Source organism: Xenopus laevis, chromosome 6L, assembly GCF_017654675.1.
Source record: "Xenopus laevis strain J_2021 chromosome 6L, Xenopus_laevis_v10.1, whole genome shotgun sequence".
Lineage (NCBI taxonomy): Eukaryota > Metazoa > Chordata > Amphibia > Anura > Pipidae > Xenopus > Xenopus laevis.
The window spans coordinates 51,169,190-51,192,171 of record NC_054381.1 but is presented as its reverse complement, the minus strand read 5'-3'; the positions used below and the strand labels follow the sequence as shown (position 1 = coordinate 51,192,171).

Sequence of the window (22,982 nt, the reverse complement as noted above, 5' to 3'; positions counted from 1 at the left end):
GGCATTCGGAGTTTAATAAATAATCCCTTTAGTATTTTATAGAATGACCATTTCTAAGCAACTTTTCTTTGTCTTTGTTATTCTTTTTTTTTATAGTTTTTTAATGATTTGCTTTTTTCTTTTGACTCTTTCCATCTTTCAAATGGGGTCACAAGTGTTCTGGAAGGCTAAAAATATATTGCTATTGCTACTTTTTATTACTCATCTTTCTAATCAGGCCTCTCCTATTCATAGCCCAGTTCCCCATTCAAATCAATGCATGGCTGCTATGGTAATTTAAACCCTACCAACCTTATTGCTGAAATTGCAAACTGGAGAGCTGCTGAATAAAAAGCGAAATAACGCAAAAACCACAAATAATAAACAATGAAAAGCAATTGCAAAATGTCTCAGAATATCTCTCTCTACATCATACTAAAAGTTAACTCAAACGTGAACAACCCCTTTATTAAATTATACAAATCTGTGCAACAACTGCGTTGTAGACAGTTAGAAATGCCGAGTTAACTGAATAAACAGGAAGTGCATAAACAATTTGTTTGCTTGCATCTAATTAGAATGGCTTGTGACTCTTCTAGAAAGGTTAGCGACTTTTCTAGCAGCTGTGTAAAAGAAAGTATGTAGAAGATCAGTATTAGTTGTGTAACAGAGAAGAAGAGCATTAAAACAATCGATATAAAACCTCAAACAAGACAGGGAGATAAATCATTATTAAAGCTAATTGTATTTCTAAAATAATTAAGACTACAATAAATGATAATAAAAGGTTTGATTTCATCAATCAAAGCAAATCTATTATACTACTGAAAAATAGCTTTTATTGATAACATGTATTCCATAGAATAAGGCTTAAATATGCAGACCCCAAAGAACTGGCTTGCTTGTTTCCAAAGGGATTACAGCAGAACTAATGAACTCTTGGCACATGAGGGAGCAACTTCAAGGGAGCAATAAGAAGCTGATTCGGCCTCTAGCAGTTAGCTTTGACCTTGAACTACAACTTGTATCGTACTCTGTCAAAAGATAATCTTATGGTGATTCAGCACCTGTCGTTTTCCAAATTCCCTGGCGATTCCAAGTCTAAACTCCTCTACATTCAAATGGATTTTAACCACACTGCAGTGCTATAGATATAATAGAAATGTGTTTGTATGTATAAAATATGTAAGAGTGGGACAAATAAAGATACTTTCAGCAATTCAGGGATCCAAGTCAAAGAGATGCCCTTATAGATGGTGGCCCTGTCTGCAACATATGTATGTGACACATACTGTAACTAGTTGAAGTTATTCTTGTGCTCTCTGTCCCAAGACAGAACATTGGATCATTTTCATATAATAAGGTCATGTCCTAAAAGCACTGTAAGATCATTCGCTGGTGAATATTACATCACTAAGCAAAGTGATACCTGCTCTGGAGTTTGTTAAATATTTTGTCGCAAAATCCGCTTTGTGATTGCGAAATTTTATTACATACACTGCGATGAGGTCTATAATCAATCAAAAAGGATGCAAACTTGGTTACTAACATTTGCAATGGTCTTTGCAAATGTTTTTTGCCCTAACGAAGCATATTACATTCCCCCACATGGGTGTTATTTTGCAGTGGTTTCACCAAAATATTCACCAGCCGCAAAATGTGGAAATTTGATACAAATTCATACCAGTAGAAACATTTTTCTTAACACTACTTATTGTCTTACTTATTTCTCCTCATGTTTCTTTGCTCTTAGAGAGAGAAAGTACTTTTACTTCAGCTGCAGCAGTAGTAGTGATGAGTGAATTTTTTTGTCATTGTTTTGCCATAAAAAAACGCCCATAGACTCCTGGGTGACAGGTTGTCAACAAACAGCATTAGTGTGTTATTCACTTGAATAAATAAATTACCGTCAATTCCAGCATACCTAGCATAAATATGCGCGCTTGTATATATTTATATAGTACCAAAAATGGATTTAGTGCTTTACAAGGCATAAAACACACACAAGTTTGCAGTCAATACAAATTAGAAAATAATAACTTAAGTTCTAGGAGCTTTAATACACAGCTGAAACCAAGTCCCCAAACGAAAGAGCTTACGATGTATTAGCAAAAGGTGAAACTAACAAAATGGTGGTAAAATTTGTGCACTATTCACTTGAGCAGGTTGGGAGGTGGCACTGGTAAGTGCAACTGTCCGGAAGTACAAAGAGTACCTTTAATAAATATATACAAATACAAGAGGTCCTCTGCCCTCAACCCATAATCAATATATTTAGGACATTGAGACATTTTGTGCATACTGCTACTAAAAAAAGCCTTACCCTTTAAACAAAACAGGGATTGTTTGTCCATATATTGCAATATATTTAAGCTGGCCAACTACGTCAAAGTCATCCCATATCTGGCCAGTCCTACGCTCAACTTGTATCCGATTCATTAAGAATTCTATTGCTTCATTATACATTTTACAAAGGGACTAAGTTTTACCTGCAACTTACTTGCTGTTTTCAAAGTAAAACTCCCAAACTTGGCTGCCCTTTTATTGGCCACCAGTGGGATCACCTGACTACCAGGTATGACTTTGACATACTACATTCGATATTTGAAGTCGAAGGATTTAACTTCGACAGTCGAATATCGAGGGTTAATTAACCCTCGATATTCGACCATAAGTAAATTTGCCCCCTGGTACAACTTTGCTGTAGTTGTCTGATAAAAAACAAAAAATGGGCTAGATATGAGAGGCAGATGAATGAGTAATACCAAGATCAAATTTTATACCTTTTTACCTTGTTATTCTGCAAGTGAGAGCTCAGCCACACACGCATATCTGTTTCCTTTTAGTGAACAGCAAGTACAGAGCCCACACTGCAGGGTGTAAAACAATATAAAAAAGCACACTTCACTGAACAGCCTCTAGATATAATTCCCAAAAGCGAAACTGCTATTATGATCTGCAATGATTCTTGCTTGGATTGCTATTCTGAAAATGAAATGTGACTGTGACTGTTACTCATAATTAATATTCTACAGAAGAAAAATGATCCTGCCATAGGAAATTGAGTAAAAAACAATGGCCCCGGAGCCCCCAAATAGTAGCTGTGTAAATCCAGTGTCATATTAAATTGAATGTGGAGCAGAGGAATAGGGGTGAAATCTATATTATTGCATAAATTAAGTATGGTATTCTTTATATGGTATGTATGGAATATATGATGCAGCAAAGTGCAGGTACAATTCCATTATACATTTCTCTTGGTATTAGACATTTGTTGAGAACATAAATGGCTAGACTGGCATCAACACCTACTGAATCTACAAGGAAATTCAACAAAGAAACTGATAGCCTGTTGACTGTCAAATGTATGTTACCAAAGTTAAGGGAAAAACGTTTTTCCTAGCAGCTTGCAATTCATGTAACACATCTAAACCTACCCCACCACTTTCAGGGATAGGACAAATAAGACACTTAAAAGACTAGAAAAAACAAATTCACTTGGGGAGCTGCCATTCTGCTTACCTTTCTCAGTTGTCCCGAGCGCAAAATATTCTACTCTACTGTGCATATGTGAGTATACATGAAAATAAAACTGAAGAGGTAAGCGGCAGTGTGGCACATTGGGTTTTTTTTGCCAGAAATATTTACAAGGAGAAATCTTTGTGGTTTAAAAATATTGTTACCCACAGTTTTTCCGGCTTTTCTTGTCATTGAATGGCTAATGTGATAAAAGTTAGAAACTGTATATTACATATATTACATAATCCCTTGAAATCACAGTTACATGAGGCCAGACACCAATGTTTCTGCAAAGAGATGAGAAAAATAATTCAGATTTCCTATAAAAATCAAAAGCATCCAAGCTGGTGAATCATTCCATATATGGAAATTAAAACAAAGTTTTGGCTCGAGTCAGTGGAATGCGACATCATTTAACATGGAGTTTGCTATTTGTTTCCTCTGAGGGGGTTCCCTTGCAAAATTAAACACATTTTCTTTATTTCCCAATTGTCAACAAAACAAAGCAAAATCAAGTGGTTTGCTTATCTCTAGTTTTACATGCCAGACTGGAGTTGCCAGTTACTTGTATCCAAAAATCAAATATGGGTGTTCATCTGTTGTGCATTTACAATGTTTAATTCAAAAACACAAACTAAAGAAGATGGAGCACAGGGTATGCTGTAGGAGTCCTGGCACTTTAGAGAATGTATGGGGTTTCTCAAACCATAGCTCCAACAACATGGAAACTGTTTAACTGGGTTGACTTTTCTTATAGGTACAATTTTCATATCTGGTGCTCAATGGTGGAGTTCGCTCACCTCCCAATAGACCTTGCAAACAAAGAAATCCAATGGCACAATGCTTGACAAAGGGGTTTGCCCCCGAAACGTTGCACCGCACTCCATAAGAAACACTTAAGGTGTTGCATAAGCCCTGTGTGCCATTGGATTTCTTCATTTGCTACTCTGTACTTTGGCATCCTTGTGTGGATTTTGGCAGTTCTGCTACACCCTGCACTCGATCATCACAATTTTAACAAATTTTTAGTGATTTAGGGTTGCATTTTTAGTCATTTTATTGCATTTCCAGCGCAACTAGAAAATAAGCAATTCTGATTTGCAATTGCATTTTTTAGGTCTGTGTAGCACTTTCTTGGCAAGGCAGGTAGTCTGGAGAAGCAGGGGGACCCTTGGATTTGGAGAAAGGTCACCATCATGCACATAATCATGGGACTCACAGGATGCAGACTCACTGTTTCCATGTGTCTGCTGCCTTGGGTCTTGTGGCCAATCGCATCCAAGGAACTGTTCGTTCCCTAGGGGCAACAGATTGAATAGAGAAAGTAGCAGCTTTAAAGGCTGCACCATTGCTTCCCCACTTGGAATTGTTCCAGAACATATAGGGGTAAATTTACTGAGTGGCGAAAAGTATCCAGCGATTACTTTGCATCCATCGCAACACTTCGTCAGGCGTAAATTCACTCAGACAACACTAATTTACTAAAATACGAAGTTGCGTCCAGGGGGCCAAACGCTGACGATGCGAAGATGCGCTAGCGTTCAATTATGCCTAGCGCAACTTCCTTAGAGGTCTTCACTCAGGCTAATTTGCATACGACGGCAAATTATTAAGTTGAATTGACGTATATGTTGCAACAAATACATTACATTCACAAGTCCAGGGAACCTTAAAGGAAAACTATACCCCCCAATCAATGTAGGTCTCTATTAAAAGATACTGAGTAAAACAGCTCATGTGTAAAACCCTGCTTCATGTAAATGAACCATTATCATAATAGTATAATTTTTTAGTAGTATGTGCCATTGGGTAATCATAAATAGAAAATTGCCATTTTAAAAATAATGGCCGCCCCCTGAGATCGTAAGATTCACTGTGCACATAAACAAACCACATGTAAGGTCACATGAGCCAATTAACAGACAGAGTTCTGCCTTTTGCTTCCTCACTTCTTCCTGTTACAGTTAGTGTTGTAGTATTTCTGGTCAGGTGATCTCTGAGGCAGCACAGATAGAGTCACGAAATGGTGGTTCAAGGCAAGAGATGTAAAAGGGCAATATTTATGTAAATGTATATTCCAGTTTGGTAAGATTTTTTAATATGTCATTCAATTTGATATAAACTATCTGTTGCTTAAGTATTCATTTTTGGGGTATAGTTTTCCTTTAATAAAGAAAATAGAGTTGTTATAATGCCCTACACATGAGCCCACTGTATAGTTTATGTTCCATATGATAGAAAATGTGGGGGAATTGGGGGAATCCGATTACCCAAAAACAATTTTTGCAGGCTATGACTATGAAAAAAAGGAAAAGACGCCAGTGTTTTTTGGGACTTAGAAACTTTTTCCACTAAAAATATGATGTAAGTAACAGAAGATTTGGGAAAATGTATGCACTCCAATGCACTTTGCTTAATCTGAGCTGGCGCAAGAGGTATCGTTCAGTAAAATCCGCATTTTTGTGAATTTGCAGAGTAACGTCAATTCAGGCAAATTTTCACTCTGGCAATGGAGTGCGAATGACCGGTAGCATCTGTCTCTTTCGCTAGCAAATTTACGCCTGCGCCCGTTATTAAATCGGCGAAGTGCCTGAAAGTATTAGTCACTTCGCCCTTAGAAAATCTGCCCCATAGAATTTACTTTCTGTGGCACTTGGAGCCTTTTAGCTACAAAATGTAGAGTCTAGGTTCTGTGACACATAGGGTATTATTTTAGCTAGAATGTAAGAAAATTATATTATTGTTGTTTGGATTGTTAGTGAATATAAACCTACTAAGAAACAGAAATATGAAAATATCAAATAATATTCGATTCATGAGTTTCTATTTTATTTATAATTCTTAATTTATATAGAACCATTTTCAATGTAATTGTGTTATTGCAGTCCTTTGTACAGTATACACTTTTCATAATGTATGTTAATCCTATGACGTGGACGTTGATAATTTAGAGAACTGAGAATATGGCTTACCATTTGATAACATGTTTTATTGGCCAATGCAAAAGGCATTCTACAAACACATAAGGAAATGAAAGGAATGCTTGTGCATTCTGCTGTGACAGAGATACTGACAGCAATTTCTATCTCAGCGGGCTATGGGCCAAGTTAGATTCATTTCACATTAATATCATCTGTACTGACTAGTCTATAGTTAGATAAGCAACACACAATGAAAATAACCTCCCTTATCACCTGCACTCCAGAGAGGGGTCTACAGTCTCTGATAATGCGTGTTACTTTGGATTAGACCAATGATTTGTCATAAATGTTTTCCTAAATGGGTTTTCCAAGTCATAAAGCTATTTTGTGACCTTTGGTGCAGTGAAATGCATTCCCTTAGGTGCCATGAATAAATTGATAGTACTGAATATAAACTATGAAGAAAACAAGGCTAATCCTGACAGCAGCACAGAGGATACGATATTGTGTATATTTTATTTACTTTAATCATTTTTACTGTGCTAATAAAGACAGAAAATGGAAATATATTTTCATATTATGTAAAGATTTTAATGATTATTATTTTGATATGATGTAAGAATATGGGGCACATTTACTAAGCTCGAGTGAAGGATTCGAATGAAAAAAACGTAGAATTTCTACGGGTTTTTTTTGGGTACTTCGACCATCGAATAGGCTACTATTGTCGAAGTCGATGTCGAAGTACTGTCTCTTTAAAAAAAACCTCGACTACCTACTTCGCCACTTTAAACCTACCGACCTTCTCCATAAGATTTCTAAGCTTTTTTTTCATAGAAGGAAAATCCTTCGATCGATGGATTAAAATCCTTCGAATCGTTCGTTTCGAAGGATTTAATCGTTTGATCGAATGATTTTTCCTTTGATCTTTCGATCGAGGTATTTGCGAAGGATTTTACTTCGAGGGTCGAATACTGAGGGTTAATTAACCCTCGATATTCGACCCTTAGTAAATGTGCCCCTAAGTGTGCGGATTTTGGATTTATTCTAATCTTTGTATAAGTAACACACAGTCAAGAGTCCACAGAGAGGCACAAGATCCTTTTATACTACTATGACCAGAGGTAAACAAGTTAGGGACCGCCTTATGGGGTTTACCTTGATGTGGTATGGTGGCTTTTCAACTTTATGATCATAACTTTGTAACTAAAAACCCCTGCACTTGCATATGTACTGAATTACTTATAAAACGGGACCAGGGAAGTGCATTGTAAGTAGCACTTCCATTATACTTAAATATACTTTAATTTAGCCTTTAGAGTGCTTGCACAACCCTCAAATTTTGTATACTTATAAATAACCCCCTAAGTGTCTTGCCATGGCAATAAAACCCTTTTCACTGATATTCCAATAGAAAGCTGCTGAAAACTAATATACAGTGAAATACTTACAAAATCACAAAAGCTAAGCAGAGAATTGTTGTGTAAATGTCTCTGTCGCAAACAGCCTCAGAGGCTAGACATTGATTTATCTCTTTTGTATCATGTGATAATCCCAAAAAGTCATTTTTCCCTATATCAGTCTGTGAATATGGGAATAAAAGTGACTTGTTTGATTTCATTATTTTTATTTAGTCTCTTTTCTGCATTATTAGTACAGACTTTGTAATTTTCTTGTTTTCACTCAAGGTGCCATTCAGTGTTTTTATGACTGTATATTTTGAGCATTTTACCAAGAACAACTCAAAAAATAATATGGGGTTTGATTGCTATTCAGAGACCATTAACGGTGTATGTGCACATTTTCCTGCAGTTTTTATACTGTTGGCTGATCTCCTCTATAAATGCTTTGTACAAATCAGCTGTGTCTGCACTACAAGTCATAGCTGTTTACAACACAGATATAGAGCAGAGCACTGTGGGGATAATGAAACAAAAGGTGCAAAGTTTGTGTAGCATGACTGTATATAGGCAGTATGCACTGCTTATTCCCTCTGCGTGTCAACAATACCTACCCCCCATATCGCCTAACTACTTTTGAACTTCCACTTATTGGGGCATTGGGAAAAGCTTTTTATAACTAATAATAACTTTATATAATGTAATGATTGAGTTTAAGTTGATTTAAGGTGGCCATACACGGGCCGATAAAAGCTGCCGACAGACCGAGTCGGCAGCTTATTGGCCCGTGTATGGGGGTCCGTGTATGGGGGCCCCCGACGGGCTTCCCCGATCGAGATCTGGCCAAAAGTCGGCCAGATCTCGATCGGATGGGACTAAAAACCCCGTTGGATCGCAGCCGCATCTGCTCGTTGATGCGGCCTCGCGATCCAACCGCCCATTCGCGTTCGCTAGGATCCGATCGTTGGGCCCTAGGGCCCACGATCGGATCAGCCCGATATTGCCCACCTCAAGGTGGGCATATCAGAGAGAGATCCACTCGTTTGGCGACATCACCAAACGAGCGGATCTCTCCGTGTATGGCCACCTTTAGTCAGGAGGTAAAGGTTCAAAGTACAAGCATCATATGCAATACAATAAAAAAAACACACAAGAACACTGTATGAATTTTAGGGATCTTAGATTTAAACCCCAGTGGAGCTTGAAGTCCCTGTCTCATTCACACACGCTAGGGCCATTTTCATCAGGAGCCAATTGACCTACCTAACCTATGTATGTTTTATGTTTTTGGAGTGTGGGATGAAACCACTGCAAGCAGAGGGAGAACATACAAACTCATTGCAGATGGTGCCCTGTATGGAACTGAACCCAAGACCCCAACACTGCAAGGCAGCAGTGCTAGCCTAGAAATGCTCAGATGCTCTACCTCTCTGATATTTGCCTCTCCTCTGATCTCACAACCTCATTCCAGACTGTGAGGTTTCTCTTATCATTTATTTATATAGCACCGACAAGTTACGCAGTGCTTCTCTCAAGCTTCAGCCTGTCTGTAGAAAATTTTGCTTTTCTTTCCCCCTAAACCTTCAAAACCTCTCTAAAGATGCCGGGTGCTAAATTCAACAATGATTGTTGATGATGAGGTACCTACAGGTGGCATGAGGCACCCATAATATGTAATTACTAAATACAAATAATTCTAAATTACATTTTATGTTTTTCAGGAAACCAAAATGGTGTAAAATCCAGAAAAATGTAAAATCAGGGAAATGTAAAACAACAATGTAAAATGAGGGAAAACTTAAAACCAGGGGATGTAAAATTGAGATTTCACTATATTATTAATTTATTAATAAAAAAAACATTGGAGGTATAAATTTACACACAAACAGCACGCAACAGATTCCCTTTAATATTATCATCCAATAAATATAAAAGGAGCAGATCAGTTTAAGCATTCCAGTAGTACATATGGCATTTTGCTTCAACATGCAAAAAGCTGAATCGGGAGTATGTTTTAAGAAAATTGAACTCTGTTTTGCTGAAATGCAGCAAAACTCAATTTGTCTAGCATTTAGAAAAGATTGAATTGTTTTCTTGAGACAGTATTTAATGTTCTGTTGAAAAGCAGTTAGGTTTTATAGCTAGACAGTACAGAGCTCCAAAAATGTGCACAAAATGAAAGTATGTAAACAGATGTCAGTTCCTGATGAGCTATCACAGTTTTTGCAGAGATCATTTCGATTTTAAAGAGCCAGTGGAGAATTTCAGCAGATCAAACAGGAGGAACTTTTAATAATCAAATATATCACAGTGCCGCATATTTTAGAGAAAAGCCATTCAATTCAATAGGAAAAAAGAATGTGTCATGCTGCACTGTATGAGCCTGATTATATACAGATCTAGGTGCATCTGCATGGGTTGCAGTTAGTGCAAGTGCTGATCATGTTGACTACATGTGATTTTGCAAAATAGGGATACATGCCCACAATAAACAAAATGATTGAAGGCCCTCATCACATTAAAACATTGAACATAGACAAATTGGGACTGACGTGTTATTGCATCACCGAAACGTAACTGCCATAAAAGTGCCACTAATGACCTGCATATAAACATGTTAAAAATGCATAGCACATATACAGAAAGCATTTGTTAATAATCTCAACTTTTAAACAATAAAACCAAACTATTGCTAAAAACACGATATTATGTAACCTTTGCTGGTATTCACTTCTTTATCTCAGCGTTAAACAATGTTGCATAAAATGTTACAAAAGGTATATCAAGGAATGACAACAGGCCTGCTCTGAAGTTCTATCCATCTGATATGCTGATTAATGTATCAAATATGTGTCAAGTATAAAAACTGCCACTCAATTAACAGCTAGTAGCACCCTGCAGATATTCATATAGTAATCAAATTAAGCTTAGTGGCCCCTGCAGCTATTCCTATCCTCAGGTTGTAAAATCCAAGCCCAGCCTATGTGTGGGAGATGTCTAGATATAATATCTCCCACCTGTGTGTCCCACCATAGTGTGTTTACTAATACAACTGTCGAGGATCCATGACATCTCTACTGCGCAGGCACACCCATTCAAAGATATCTCTAGATGTACGTGTACATTGGGCCCATAAACCTATAATATATGTAAATATTAAATGTGCCTCAAAAAATAAATAAATAAATACACCCCCTGCTTCCCATTGCTCAGTAATGTGAGTGAATCCCCCGGCTTCCCAAATTGCTATATATATATATATATATATATATATATATATATATATATATATATATATATATATATATATATATATATATATATATATATATATATGTAGAAAAACGCTTGCACTCAGATCCAGTCTTGAAGATACTGTGGGTGCTGGGTCAAAGCTTCAGCATACAATCATTGGATAAGGACCCGCACTCCGATATTTCGTGAAAAAAGATTTATTTATTTATTTATTTATTTATTTATTTATTTTATTTATTTATTTATTTATTTATTTATTTATTTATTTATTTATTTATTTATTTAAATATAGGATGCACAAGTTAAAATAAAAAAATCTTTTTTCACGAAATATCGGAGTGCGGGTCCTTATCCAATGATTATATATATATATATATATATATATATATATATATATATATATATATATATATATATAGTGAATATATATATATATATATAATACCAAGGAAAGCCAGCACTCTCGAATAAAAAGTTCATATGCCTGGGTGCAGTATCCATAATTTTATCCACAAGAAACCCAAGAAGGTCCGCACTCACAGGTCTTACTACTTAAATAAAAATGTCGAAGGCAAGTTGACGGCACACCATGGACATCTTTACAACTGGATCTGCTTGAAAATCTGTAGAGGTTTATCAAACTTCTACTGATTTTCAAGCAGATCCAGTTGTAAAGATGTTCGTGGTGTGCCGTCAACTTGCCTTCGATTTGTATTGTTTCTAGACTGGCACCCAGGCTGTGATTTTTGGGTGAATGGAGTGCGCTCTGTATACTTCAAGAACTATTATATAGTTTAAAAAAGACAGGTTTTTAATGTCCAGATTCAAAATGAATTAGCTGATGAAATGTTAATGCACAGGTATTTGTTTTTGCAGGGCCTGCTGAAGCGCTGTCATTCTGCAGAAGCCACCTATCTCTTCCAGCAAGATAAATTTTATGATGTGCAATATGATACAGGGGACAAATCTGTTCAGTGCAGTCGGCGTGCAGATGCTTTCAAGTTCTGGATGATGTGGAAAGCATTGGGGACCACAGGACTGGAGGAGAGGATAAACCGTGCTCTTGCACTGACAAGGTAATACGTTTTTTATAGCAATGATTTATGAAGCAGGTATTGTATAAAAGAGATTCTGACACATTGCAGTTTTTGTAGGAACATATCACTAGATAATCTCTTGCCTCCCTCAGACCCAGTAGGTTAGAGCTCTGATGTTAACAGTATCTCCAGCTCTTCCATATCCTTTTCATCTTCCAGTATCTCATTCAAATGACTGCCTATTTAAAGCCACCTGACTTCAGCCAGAGAGTTTGGATGTGGTTCAGTTGAACAAAGTTGGAACATGTACAGTATTGAAAACCAGGAATCTTGAATATATTTGAGTTATTGAGTTATATTTAAATATCACCAGAGAGTTTGGAGTGGTATGTAGAAAATATATTAAAACTTGTGTTGCAAGAAAAACCACAGCTAAAATATAAAATCTCGAATATATTTGAGTTATTGAGTTATTTTAAAATTTTTGAGATTTATCTCTCCAAAAACAGGAATGAAATACTCTACAACCTACAGACGTTAATGGGGGCTGTGCCTAAAATGTTTTACACATTTTTGAACTTTGTACTGTGATTAAAGGGACAGTTATTAAGTGAACAATACCTTTACTACAAATGAGCACTATACTAACAGCATTGTGTTGAAAATGCATTCTGACTAGAGAAAAAAAAATCCATATTTTCCTAATTTGTGCCATTGCAAAACACTAAGGGGCAGATTTATCAAGGGTCGAATTTCGAAGTGGAAAATACTTCGAAATTCAACCATCAAATAGAATCCTCCGACATTCGAATTCGAAGTCAGAGGATTTTATTCATTGTACGATCGTATTATGATCGTAGTACGATCGTACGATCTTACTCCGATCATACTTCGAATCGCACGATTCAAACGATTTTATCGTACGATTTTCCTTCGAATATAAAAAGCATAGAAAATTGCTCTGGAAGGTCCCCATAGGCTAACATAGCACTTCGGCAGGTGTAAGATGGCGAAGTATCGAAGTCGAAGTTTTTTTAAAGAGACAGTACTTTGATTATCGAATGGTCGAATAGTCTTACGATTTTTACTTCGAATCGAGGTCAAAGTAAATTCAAAGTCTTAGTATCCTATTCAATGGTCGAAGTATCCAAAAAATTACTTCGAAATTCGAACTTTTTGTACTTTGAAAATTCACTCGAACTTAGTAAATCTACCCCTAACTGTAAACTAAATGTATTTTACTGAACTCTCACCCCCCCATTCCCCAGTCCCTCTCCCTTAGACCAAAAACCCCTACCTATTCTAAGCTGCTGCTTTTGAGAAGCTCATTATCAGTGGCCTTGTCAAGGTCTGGTAATAAGTATCAGCTTCTCCACTCGGCAGAACCAGGAAATGACGGGCAGTGCTTCAGTGAAACTGCTTTCTTTTCCTCTTTTAGTGCCAGAAAAAACATAAACCATAGCTATTTTTAAATCAATTGTTCATCACACGTCCTATTCATTGAACTCATGTTGGAATGGTGTGTAAATGAAATGGTGTGTAAATGAAATGGTGTGTAAAGGAAGTGGTGTGTAAATGAAATGGTGTGTAAATGAAGTGGTGTGTAAATGAAATGGTGTGTAAATGAAATGGTGTGTAAATGAAATGGTGTGTAAATGAAGTGGTGTGTAAATGAAATGGTGTGTAAATGAAATGGCGTGTAAATGAAATGGTGTGTAAATGAAGTGGTGTGTAAATGAAATGGTGTGTAAATGAAATGGTGTGTAAATGAAATGGTGTGTAAATGAAGTGGTGTGTAAATGAAATGGTGTGTAAATGAAGTGGTGTGTAAATGAAATGGTGTGTAAATGAAGTGGTGTGTAAATGAAATGGTGTGTAAATGAAGTGGTGTGTAAATGAAATGGTGTGTAAATGAAATGGTGTGTAAATGAAATGGTGTGTAAATGAAGTGGTGTGTAAATGAAATGGTGTGTAAATGAAATGGTGTGTAAATGAAATGGTGTGTAAATGAAGTGGTGTGTAAATGAAATGGTGTGTAAATGAAATGGTGTGTAAATGAAGTGGTGTGTAAATGAAATGGTGTGTAAATGAACCATTTAAAAGCAGAAAAACCATACTCAGTATCACCAAATCATGTGCAAATTGCAGTGCCAGTTATTATATATATCGGAATGTCATCACTCCCAGCCTGGGTTGCCACCTTTTTAAAAAAAAGGGGCGGAATGTGATGCAAAAAGGGGCGGAGCCGATGAGGGCCCGCAAAAGAGGCAGAGCCACTGGGGTAGTGTCACAAAAGGGCCAACGAAAATGTAAGTTTTCATCGGCGGGCAAGGGATTTTGTAAATGGTATTACAAATTACCGGCAGCTACATTTCCGGTGAATTTGTAATACCGGCCCGGCCCTGGCAGGTGTTTTACGGGCTAGGCTGGTAAAATACCGGCCGGGTGGCAACCCTACTCCCAGGGCACCAGTGCAATTGTTTTACACTTTGTGTACAATAAATCAAAGCTGGCTGCTCAGTGGATTGGTTATAAGTGCAAAAAGCTAATATGCATGTACATACCTCTGTGAATGGCAATTAAGTTCTGCAAATTTTGTTTAGTGACTAAACCTTCATTTCGTTTTTAGGGGTTTCTTTTAGTTTTTTCCCCCCCCCCTGGTTTTGTATCAGTGCCATTCCGTCACTTTAGTGTTAATAGAATGTTGCATCTTTTCTAAGTATCATTAGTAAGTGCATTTAGGGTCGTGACCTTCTTTTTCTGGCTGAAATGACACATTATTATTCCTTCTGGCGATGCATCTTAGATGGTGGTAGCCTAGCTGTCACCCTTTTCATCCTTCTTTTGAAGCTTTGTAACAGCTTGCATCGCCCTTGATAAATGACATTGAGAAATACACGAAGGCCACAGTGTTAATGTGCCTGCATTTCTGTAAATAGATATGGTTTTCAGAGCCAGACTGCTGACCTTATAACATAAGGACACTTCTGCTGCCAGAGCCCCTCACTCGTTCATACAGTGGATCGTTATACAGTTCTGTAAATTACATTTTCATGTGTTGGATAGGATTTTACATTTTTGAAAAACAGTAATATAGTGAGGGACAGTAACTGCTACCATGGTTACATTTTTTTTTTTAAATTTAAGTAAATTGCCTTTTTAGTATTCAGCTATGTACAGCATGAACACTTCATTCTTGCTTTTTAATAGCAGGGCGAAGGCAGCTCTTTTACACAGGCATAGGTGTGCTTACATCAGCGTTTCACAGAAAATAATGAAAAATATCTTGCAGATTCTTTTTTTTTTTTGCTTGCCTCTGCTGTAAATGTGAGTTTATTAGCTCAAAGAGCAAAGAAACATTTTTTTTCAAAAAATCAGCCTAAAATCCCACATTCCAGTTCCCCGCAGCAGCACAAGTTCTCAACTTTCTGCTCTTGAATGAAACCTGGGCCCTCAGTCATTGTATACAGGGCTTCTCCTCCAATAACCCTATGATCCCTATGATCCCTATGATTAAGGGGGTTATTTATTAAAGGTTGAGTTGTGTTTTCTCAAAAAGGTTTAGTTTCACTAAAAAAAACTACAATTTTTCGGGGGGAAAAAAATATTTTTTTCAAGATTTATCATGGCCTAAAGCTGTTAAAAGCCCAAATCTGAAAATACTCCAGCTAAAACCTGTCATGGCCATGTAGAAGTCGATGGCAGAGGTTCCTTTAACCATTTGAAGATCTTTTTTGCCTTTATTATTTTAGTTTTTCGAATACATTTTAAATATTCAAGGTTTTTTAGCCTATAAACTGAATGAATTCAAAGGATTCATTTCCCCCCCTCCCCGATTTACATTCAGATTTTTTCATAAATAAGAAAACATTTGAGTTGTATGTTTAATCAAGGTAGGGAAAAAAACATACACACCTCACAAAATCAACCTTTGCCTTTGATACATAACCCCCTTAGTGTTGAACACAAAACACGTAAGGCTAGTTTTATGTGTTCCTAAAAAAAATTATGATTGGATTCTACATGTCTCTGTAAAGAAACTGCTCATTGAGTGCCTGCTCTACATCAATACGGTTTGATCCACTCCCCGAGCTGAAGGCTCAGGGCGGTGCGTCACATGAATTCATTTTTGGTAAGTCATATGAATTCATTTTGAGATCTTCTAAATCTTTTCAGCTTCTCCTCCAACCAACTAGTTGGTGATGCCTCTACTACACATTTCCCATCAGAGCTCCTGTCAAAGCAGGTATCAGTGGGCATCCACATGCCTATTAATCTAGCTGCACTTTTTGGCTATGGCTAAGGTATGGGATCCGTTATCCGAAAACCTGTTAAAGAGCTCAGAATTATGTAAAGGGAATCTCCCATAGACCCCATTTTATTCGAATAATCCAAAATTTTAAAATGATTTCATTTTTCTCTGTAATAATAATACAGTACCTTGTATTTGATCCCAATTACAATATAATTAATTCTTATTGGAAGCCAAACCAGCCTATTGGGTTTATTTAATGTTTACATGTTTTTCTAGTAGACTTAAAGGAGAAAGAAACCCTTAATAAAAAAACCCTACCCCCCTACCTTACATAGACCCCCCTCCCCCCCAGCCTAGGTGCCCCCCCCCGTTTAAATGACCCTAACTCTTTACTTACCCCTCCGTGCAGATTCTGTCCAGTGGAGTTCACGGGCGCCATCTTCTTCTCTTAGGTAATCTTAGGAATGAGTTTGGCGAAGCGGCACATGAGCAGTTGGAGCAATTGCCGAAGCGCCAGTCTCATTCCGAAGATTACCAAAGCGGCTGAAGATGGCCCTTGTGATCTCCGATGCCTGAATCTGCACCGAGGGGTAAGTAAAGAGCTAGGGGCATTTGCCCAGGGGGGCACCTAGGCTGGGGGGAGGAGGTCTGTGTAGGGTAGGTGTTATTAAGGGTTTTTTTTTCCTTTAAGGTATGAAGATCCAAATTTACAGAAAGATACGTTATACGGCAAAGCCCAGGTCCCGAGCATTCTGGATAAAAGGTCCCATACCTGTAATTTCAGAAGAATAAATCATGTGCTTGGAGGAATAGGGCAGGAAGGGGAGTCTGTAAATACTCCTCACTTTGCAGTGGTGCCTGATGTGACTTGTTTAAGGGAAAAATGACCAGAAGTCCCCTATGTGCCAGGCAGGAGTTAGCTGAGGCATTTTAGTAGATGTCAAGAGCGATACAATGGTTGAAGGTGGATGATATTCTGTTGCAACCAGTGTAGAAAAGTTGTCAGTAATGCTTATATACTGGTAGGTCACCTCCAGTTTGTCTCCTGCTTGTAGGTGATTGATTTTCCTTGACTTCGTCACAGCAGCTTTAACAGATCTCAGCATTTAACTTGTCAACATATTTTTTATTTTATAAGGGCAACTGTGCCACTAAATTCTTTACCTCTTAAAAGGCGTATTATAATTTGCGGCTGTAATGCATTTTATAGTCCCTGCTTGAGCTTTACCCTTTTTGTACCTTCCTTGTAATTGTCTCTTACCAGCTATAGGAAATTGACTGATGTCAGCAGAATCCAAACAGTAATGTCTCCAGTAAAGAAAAGTGTAAAATCCAGCTCAGATTGTCTGTATCCCAATTATAAGTAAAATAGTATGGAAGCCCTGGAATGGTCTTATAGACGGTCATTTGCCTTTAGACAGATAAAAAAATAATACTGTGAAATATATTAGTGTTATCAGTAATGCGAGTTTGCTTTTGTTTCACAGATATCTAGCAAGCGAAATTAAGAAACGAGATGGGTTTGAACTTCTCTGGGAGGTAGGTAATTGGAATGGCAATTATGATTCAGAATGTTGAGGTCAGGCAATTCTCAGCTGGGTTAACATAATCACTGAAGATTCATTTTCCTGATTTTACTTTCATGTATGTTTATCAGCACCAATGGAATGTTCCAGTGCAGATACAGTATTCAGCGATGCCATTAAGATTTTCTTGCACACATTAGCAGGATGTTTAATACATTATAGAAATCACTATACTTATCAGCCTTTTAGTATATATATTGGCCTTTGCTTAAGTGAATTTTTTTAATATTTCAGAAAGGTTGTACTTAATAACCATGAACGATAATATGAGAATGAATTTGGATTAGCGGCAATCTCTAATGTCTCCATGGATACAATAACTGTATGATACTTGACTGAAATGTATTTCTATATGGTTTCACTTTACGAAATCTATAATTCATACTGTCCTTGGGACATTGAGGCAAAGATAAAAGGAGAACTGACTTGAAATGAGATTCGCTACCATCAAAGGCATCTACCAGTACTCCATTAATTTGCTGTGTGTAAAATTAAATGGAATCCTATACATACAAATGTAAAAAGACATGGACAAGATTGTTATCACACACAAGTATTTGAAGTTTATGTTTAATAACAGCCATAAAAAAAATCTTTGAGTGTCATTTGATTTACAAATACCAAGTACGCATGAAAATGAGTTTAACAGGGCTGCTAAATAACTAGTGTCAATGAAATTCAGTTACCAGAGGTGAGAGACAAAGATTATTTGATACAAGCTCTTTGGGTTCTGAACTCACACAACCCTGAACAAAGAAATCACAATTTGTTTATAGACTTGGGAAAGTATGAAATAAGAACATAAACGTACAGGAGTGAAAGGGAATTACAGGTGCGCTAGCCTAGGGATTTGCTCTTACAGCCAAACATATGGCTCTGCCCTCAAGGCCAGGGTAGAAGTGACCAAGGCTAGCTTGAGAACAAAATCCATCCAGCTCAATGGGATATCTGCAGACATAAACCAATACAGGTATGGGACCTATTATTCAGAATGCTCAGAACGAATCTTACCGTAATATGAATTTCTATTCTTTAATTCTACTAAAAAATCTTTTGAACATTAAGGGGGTTATTTATTAAAAATCCGAATGTTAAAATCTCAAAAAAAATTGGGATTTATTCACTAGAAAACTTGACTTTTTAGAGGGAAAAAAAAGTAGAATTTTTCAGGATTTAAAATACCTTTATGCTGTAAAAAGCCTGAATCCGAAAATCCCCCATTTCAGACCTGTCAAGGTCCTGTATAAGTCAATAGGAGAGTCTTCTATCTCAATTTGAAGTTTTCGTGGTCTGCACTCGGTTTAGCTTGAAAATCCAACTTTTTGTTGGGTTTTTGGACAAAAACTTGAAAAATTCAAGTGAATTGGGAAAAAAACACAGAAAAATTCGGAAAAGCACAAAAAATTTGCGCGATTCGGGCTTTTTGATCGATTTTATTGAGTTTTTCTGCGATCCGATTAAATTGAGTTTTATTAATAATAAATAACCTAAAATCTGGCATGGGAGTTTGGCCGTGTTTTTTGGTTTTTTTTTTAAATATGAGATAAATTCAGATTTTAGTAAATGATACCCTTTATAAACCCAATAATGTGTTTGCTCCAATAATAAATTACTTCTTAGTTAGGATCAAGTACAAAGAACTGTTTTATTATAACAATTTTGAATTATTTGATTAAAATTGAGTTTATGGAAGATGATTTTCCCGTAATCTGGAGCTTTCTGCATAACAGGTTTCCCTATAACAAATCCAATACATGTACCACCAAGATGGACCCAGACATTCCAGCTTGAATGATATACATTTGTCCTTTATCTCTAGAGAAATATTTCATGATAAAAAGTCTGAACATTTTGCAAAACATTGCCTACTATTGAGTGACAGGGTTGGATTTCAAATGAAAAAACTTTACAGGGAACAGGTGAAATAGAAGGGACCAGGAGTTGCTGGTTGCAAATACAAGAAAATATAGTACAACGCATAAAGGACCAGATTCAGTTTGATTAAAAAAACATTTCTCTAATTTGTTTATCTGATGAAAATGCAACATACAGTAAATCTATGGTGACATGTAGAATTTAATTGAAGCTGGGTAAAAAATATTTTTTTTATTTTCACTTTGTTCTGGGGATCATCACTACATTTGTAGGTTAAAGGAGAAGGAAAGTCTTTAGCACTTGGGGGTGCCAAATGTTAGGCACCCCCAAGTGATTGTATTGACTTACCTAAAACCCCCAGCTGGGGTTTTTTCCAGTGAGCACCAAGGAGCGATCCTCTTCCGGCTTCTTCTTCTATCTGGCTAAAATTTGGCACCCCCAAATGCTTAACGATTTCCCTTCTCCTTTAAAGGAGAACCAAATATTGGATAGCAAATAATTTTAACATTTTGTCACAAAGTGAATCAGTTTGCCTTCTCTGATTAGTAGCTAAGATGACTGCAACAGTGATGTCTGACTATTACTTCCAGTAAACAGAATGCCTAGTTTTAGCAGGACAGTGTAAATGTACAGTATAATGTGTTCTCCGATTATAACACTTCTTACAGAAAGGTCGAAAACAAATATACAAAGGCAAGGAGGATTACAAGACAATGCAAGCATCAGCATAATAGTGAGATTTAAACACCGCAGCACTGCTACTTTTTGCCTTTGGCCTAAATACGTACATTTATAATTTATTTAAAGAAAGAGCAAGATCTCTATGTTAAACTAAATTCTTATATGTATATTTTTCAAATGGAGAATGCTGTATACTGAATTTAAGAACTGTACCCTTTCCTGGATCGTTTAATGTATTTTCAAATATTTCGTACCTCTCTGCTCTGGCACACTAGGCAACTTGGCCGGCATTGTGCTTTTAGGAAAAACTGTCTGCCCTTCCAATTTGTCATTGCTTTTCTTCCAAAAACAAAATGGAAACATTTCATCTATGGCAGGCACTGGTGATGATGGGGACAAGAACCATGAATGAAAAGTAAAATATATTCTTATAAATGGTGTTTAGGGACAGTGGTGGGCAAAACCAGCCAAGCGCCCTAGGCATTACCTCTCAACTGTCGCGTTTTCAGCGGGGCAGTCCCGCTTTTGACAGCTCAACCGCAGTCCCGTGTTTGAATATGTTCAAACTCTCATAACCTGCCAAATTTTGTAAAATTAACATGGTAAATAGGGGGTGTGGCCACAAAATTGGGCGTGGACAGAAACCTTTCTCCATTCTGCGCTTGCCAAATTTTTTTGTCTCTCTTTTTATGTTGGAAGATATGCCCTTGGCCCCTCCACGCGTGGCCACAATCAGGGAGGAGGGGGCAACATGAGCAGGCGATGGGGGGGGTGCTTGTCAGATCCTTTACAGGACAAGGGGTAGGCTAAAATAAGAGGTTTGTGATGTTCGCATCGTTTAGGTGTACTCAAACATACACATATTATACTATACTATATATTATGTTGAAAAATTACAGTGTGAAAAATGTAAAATGTAAAATAACATCTATGATGCATATACAGATCTTGACATTTCCCCTCTCTTGCTTAAACAGCCAGAATATGCAAATACCTGTTTTTGGTACATTCCACCATCCTTCAGGAACATGGAAAAGGGACCAGAGTACTGGAAGAACTTTAGCAAAGTAAGTGCAGTTTATTTACAGAATTGTTTTCATATTTTCTCTTTATTCCTGAAAACACAACCTTTTTGGTATGAACTTAAAAAATGCAACTGTTTCTGTGACTGGTTCGGTTTCAGGCTCCCTCATGTGGTAATAAAGATAAATTCAAGCAAACGACAAAAAAATGTTTTTTCAAGAGATCTAAAACCCTTTTAAACAAATAAGCCACCTTTTTCAACTTTAAATGGAATCAGCCATAATACTTTACTACAGGTATGGGACCTGTTATTAAGGAAGGGATCTTTCTGTTATTTGGATCTCCATACCTTAATAGTGATGGGCGAATTTATTCGCCAGTCGGAAAAACGGGCGCCGGCGTCAAAAACGGGCGCCGGCGTCAAAAACGAGACGCCGGCGCCGTTTCGCGAATTTTTCGCCGTTTCGCGAATTTCGCGCGAAATTCGCGAATTTTTTGGCGAAGCGAAACGGCGCAAATTCGCCCATCACTATACCTTAAGTCTATTAAAAAATCATTTAAATATAAATTAAACCCAATAGGATTACTTTGCCTCTATTAAGGATTAATTGTATCTTAGTTAAGATCAAGTACAAGGTACTGTTTTATTATTACAGAGACAAAGGAAAACATTTTTTCGAAATTTGAATTCCTTCCTGTAATTCAGAGCTTTCTGGATAACGAGTTTATGGATCCTATAACTGTAGTACAAAGCAGATTCTGCTTAGAAGATTTTTAAAAAATGAGTGTGTTCCTGTGTGCCCTGCCCGTGTGTGTCTGAATGTATATGTGGGGCAGAAACTGATGTGAATGATGAACAAACCTGTAAAGCTTTATGTACTATGTTGGCCTTATAAAATCCAAGGATAATAAATAGTGATGGGCGAATTTATTCACCAAGCGCAAATTCGCTGGGAATTTGCGCGATTTGCCGCCAGCGAATAAATTCGCAAAATTGCCACAAAAATTGGCTGGTGAAAATTCGCCGGCGTCAAAAAAAATGGACACCGGCGTCCGTTTTTTGGACGCCGGTGCATTTTCGCCAGCGTCCAAAAAACAGATGCCGGTGTCAGAAACGGGACAAATTCGGGCAAATTCACCCATCACTTATAATAAACATTTCAATTTAATCTATGAATATGATTTTCCAGTTATCTAATAAAGAAAATGCACTTGTATCTTATCTACTGTATATTTTCTATATTTTTATTTCAATAAACTCGGGGACCTATTTTGCACTGATTCACTCCCGGCTTTAAATACACAAAGGAATACATTATTTTTTTGCATTTCTGAAAAAGTTACCATTGGATTTGCTGCTTTCATTGAGATTAGAGCCTGAGATTAGAGCCTGTAATACATATACTAAATATACTTAATTTGCAGCCAGAAGCAGCATTATAAACCGTGTT

At 37.0% G+C, this 22,982-nt stretch overlaps 1 protein-coding gene across 1 annotated transcript in view; it reads left to right on the top strand.

Moving 5' to 3' along the window:
• Nucleotides 1-22,982, top strand: part of gadl1.L (glutamate decarboxylase like 1 L homeolog) — a 143,247-nt gene that overhangs the window by 84,920 nt on the left and 35,345 nt on the right. Inside the window, exons 12-14 of the mRNA XM_018267472.2 lie at nt 11,951-12,150; nt 17,854-17,905; nt 21,486-21,575. Of these exons, the coding sequence (XP_018122961.2) occupies nt 11,951-12,150; nt 17,854-17,905; nt 21,486-21,575 (342 nt within the window). The remainder of the gene's footprint in view (nt 1-11,950; nt 12,151-17,853; nt 17,906-21,485; nt 21,576-22,982) is intronic.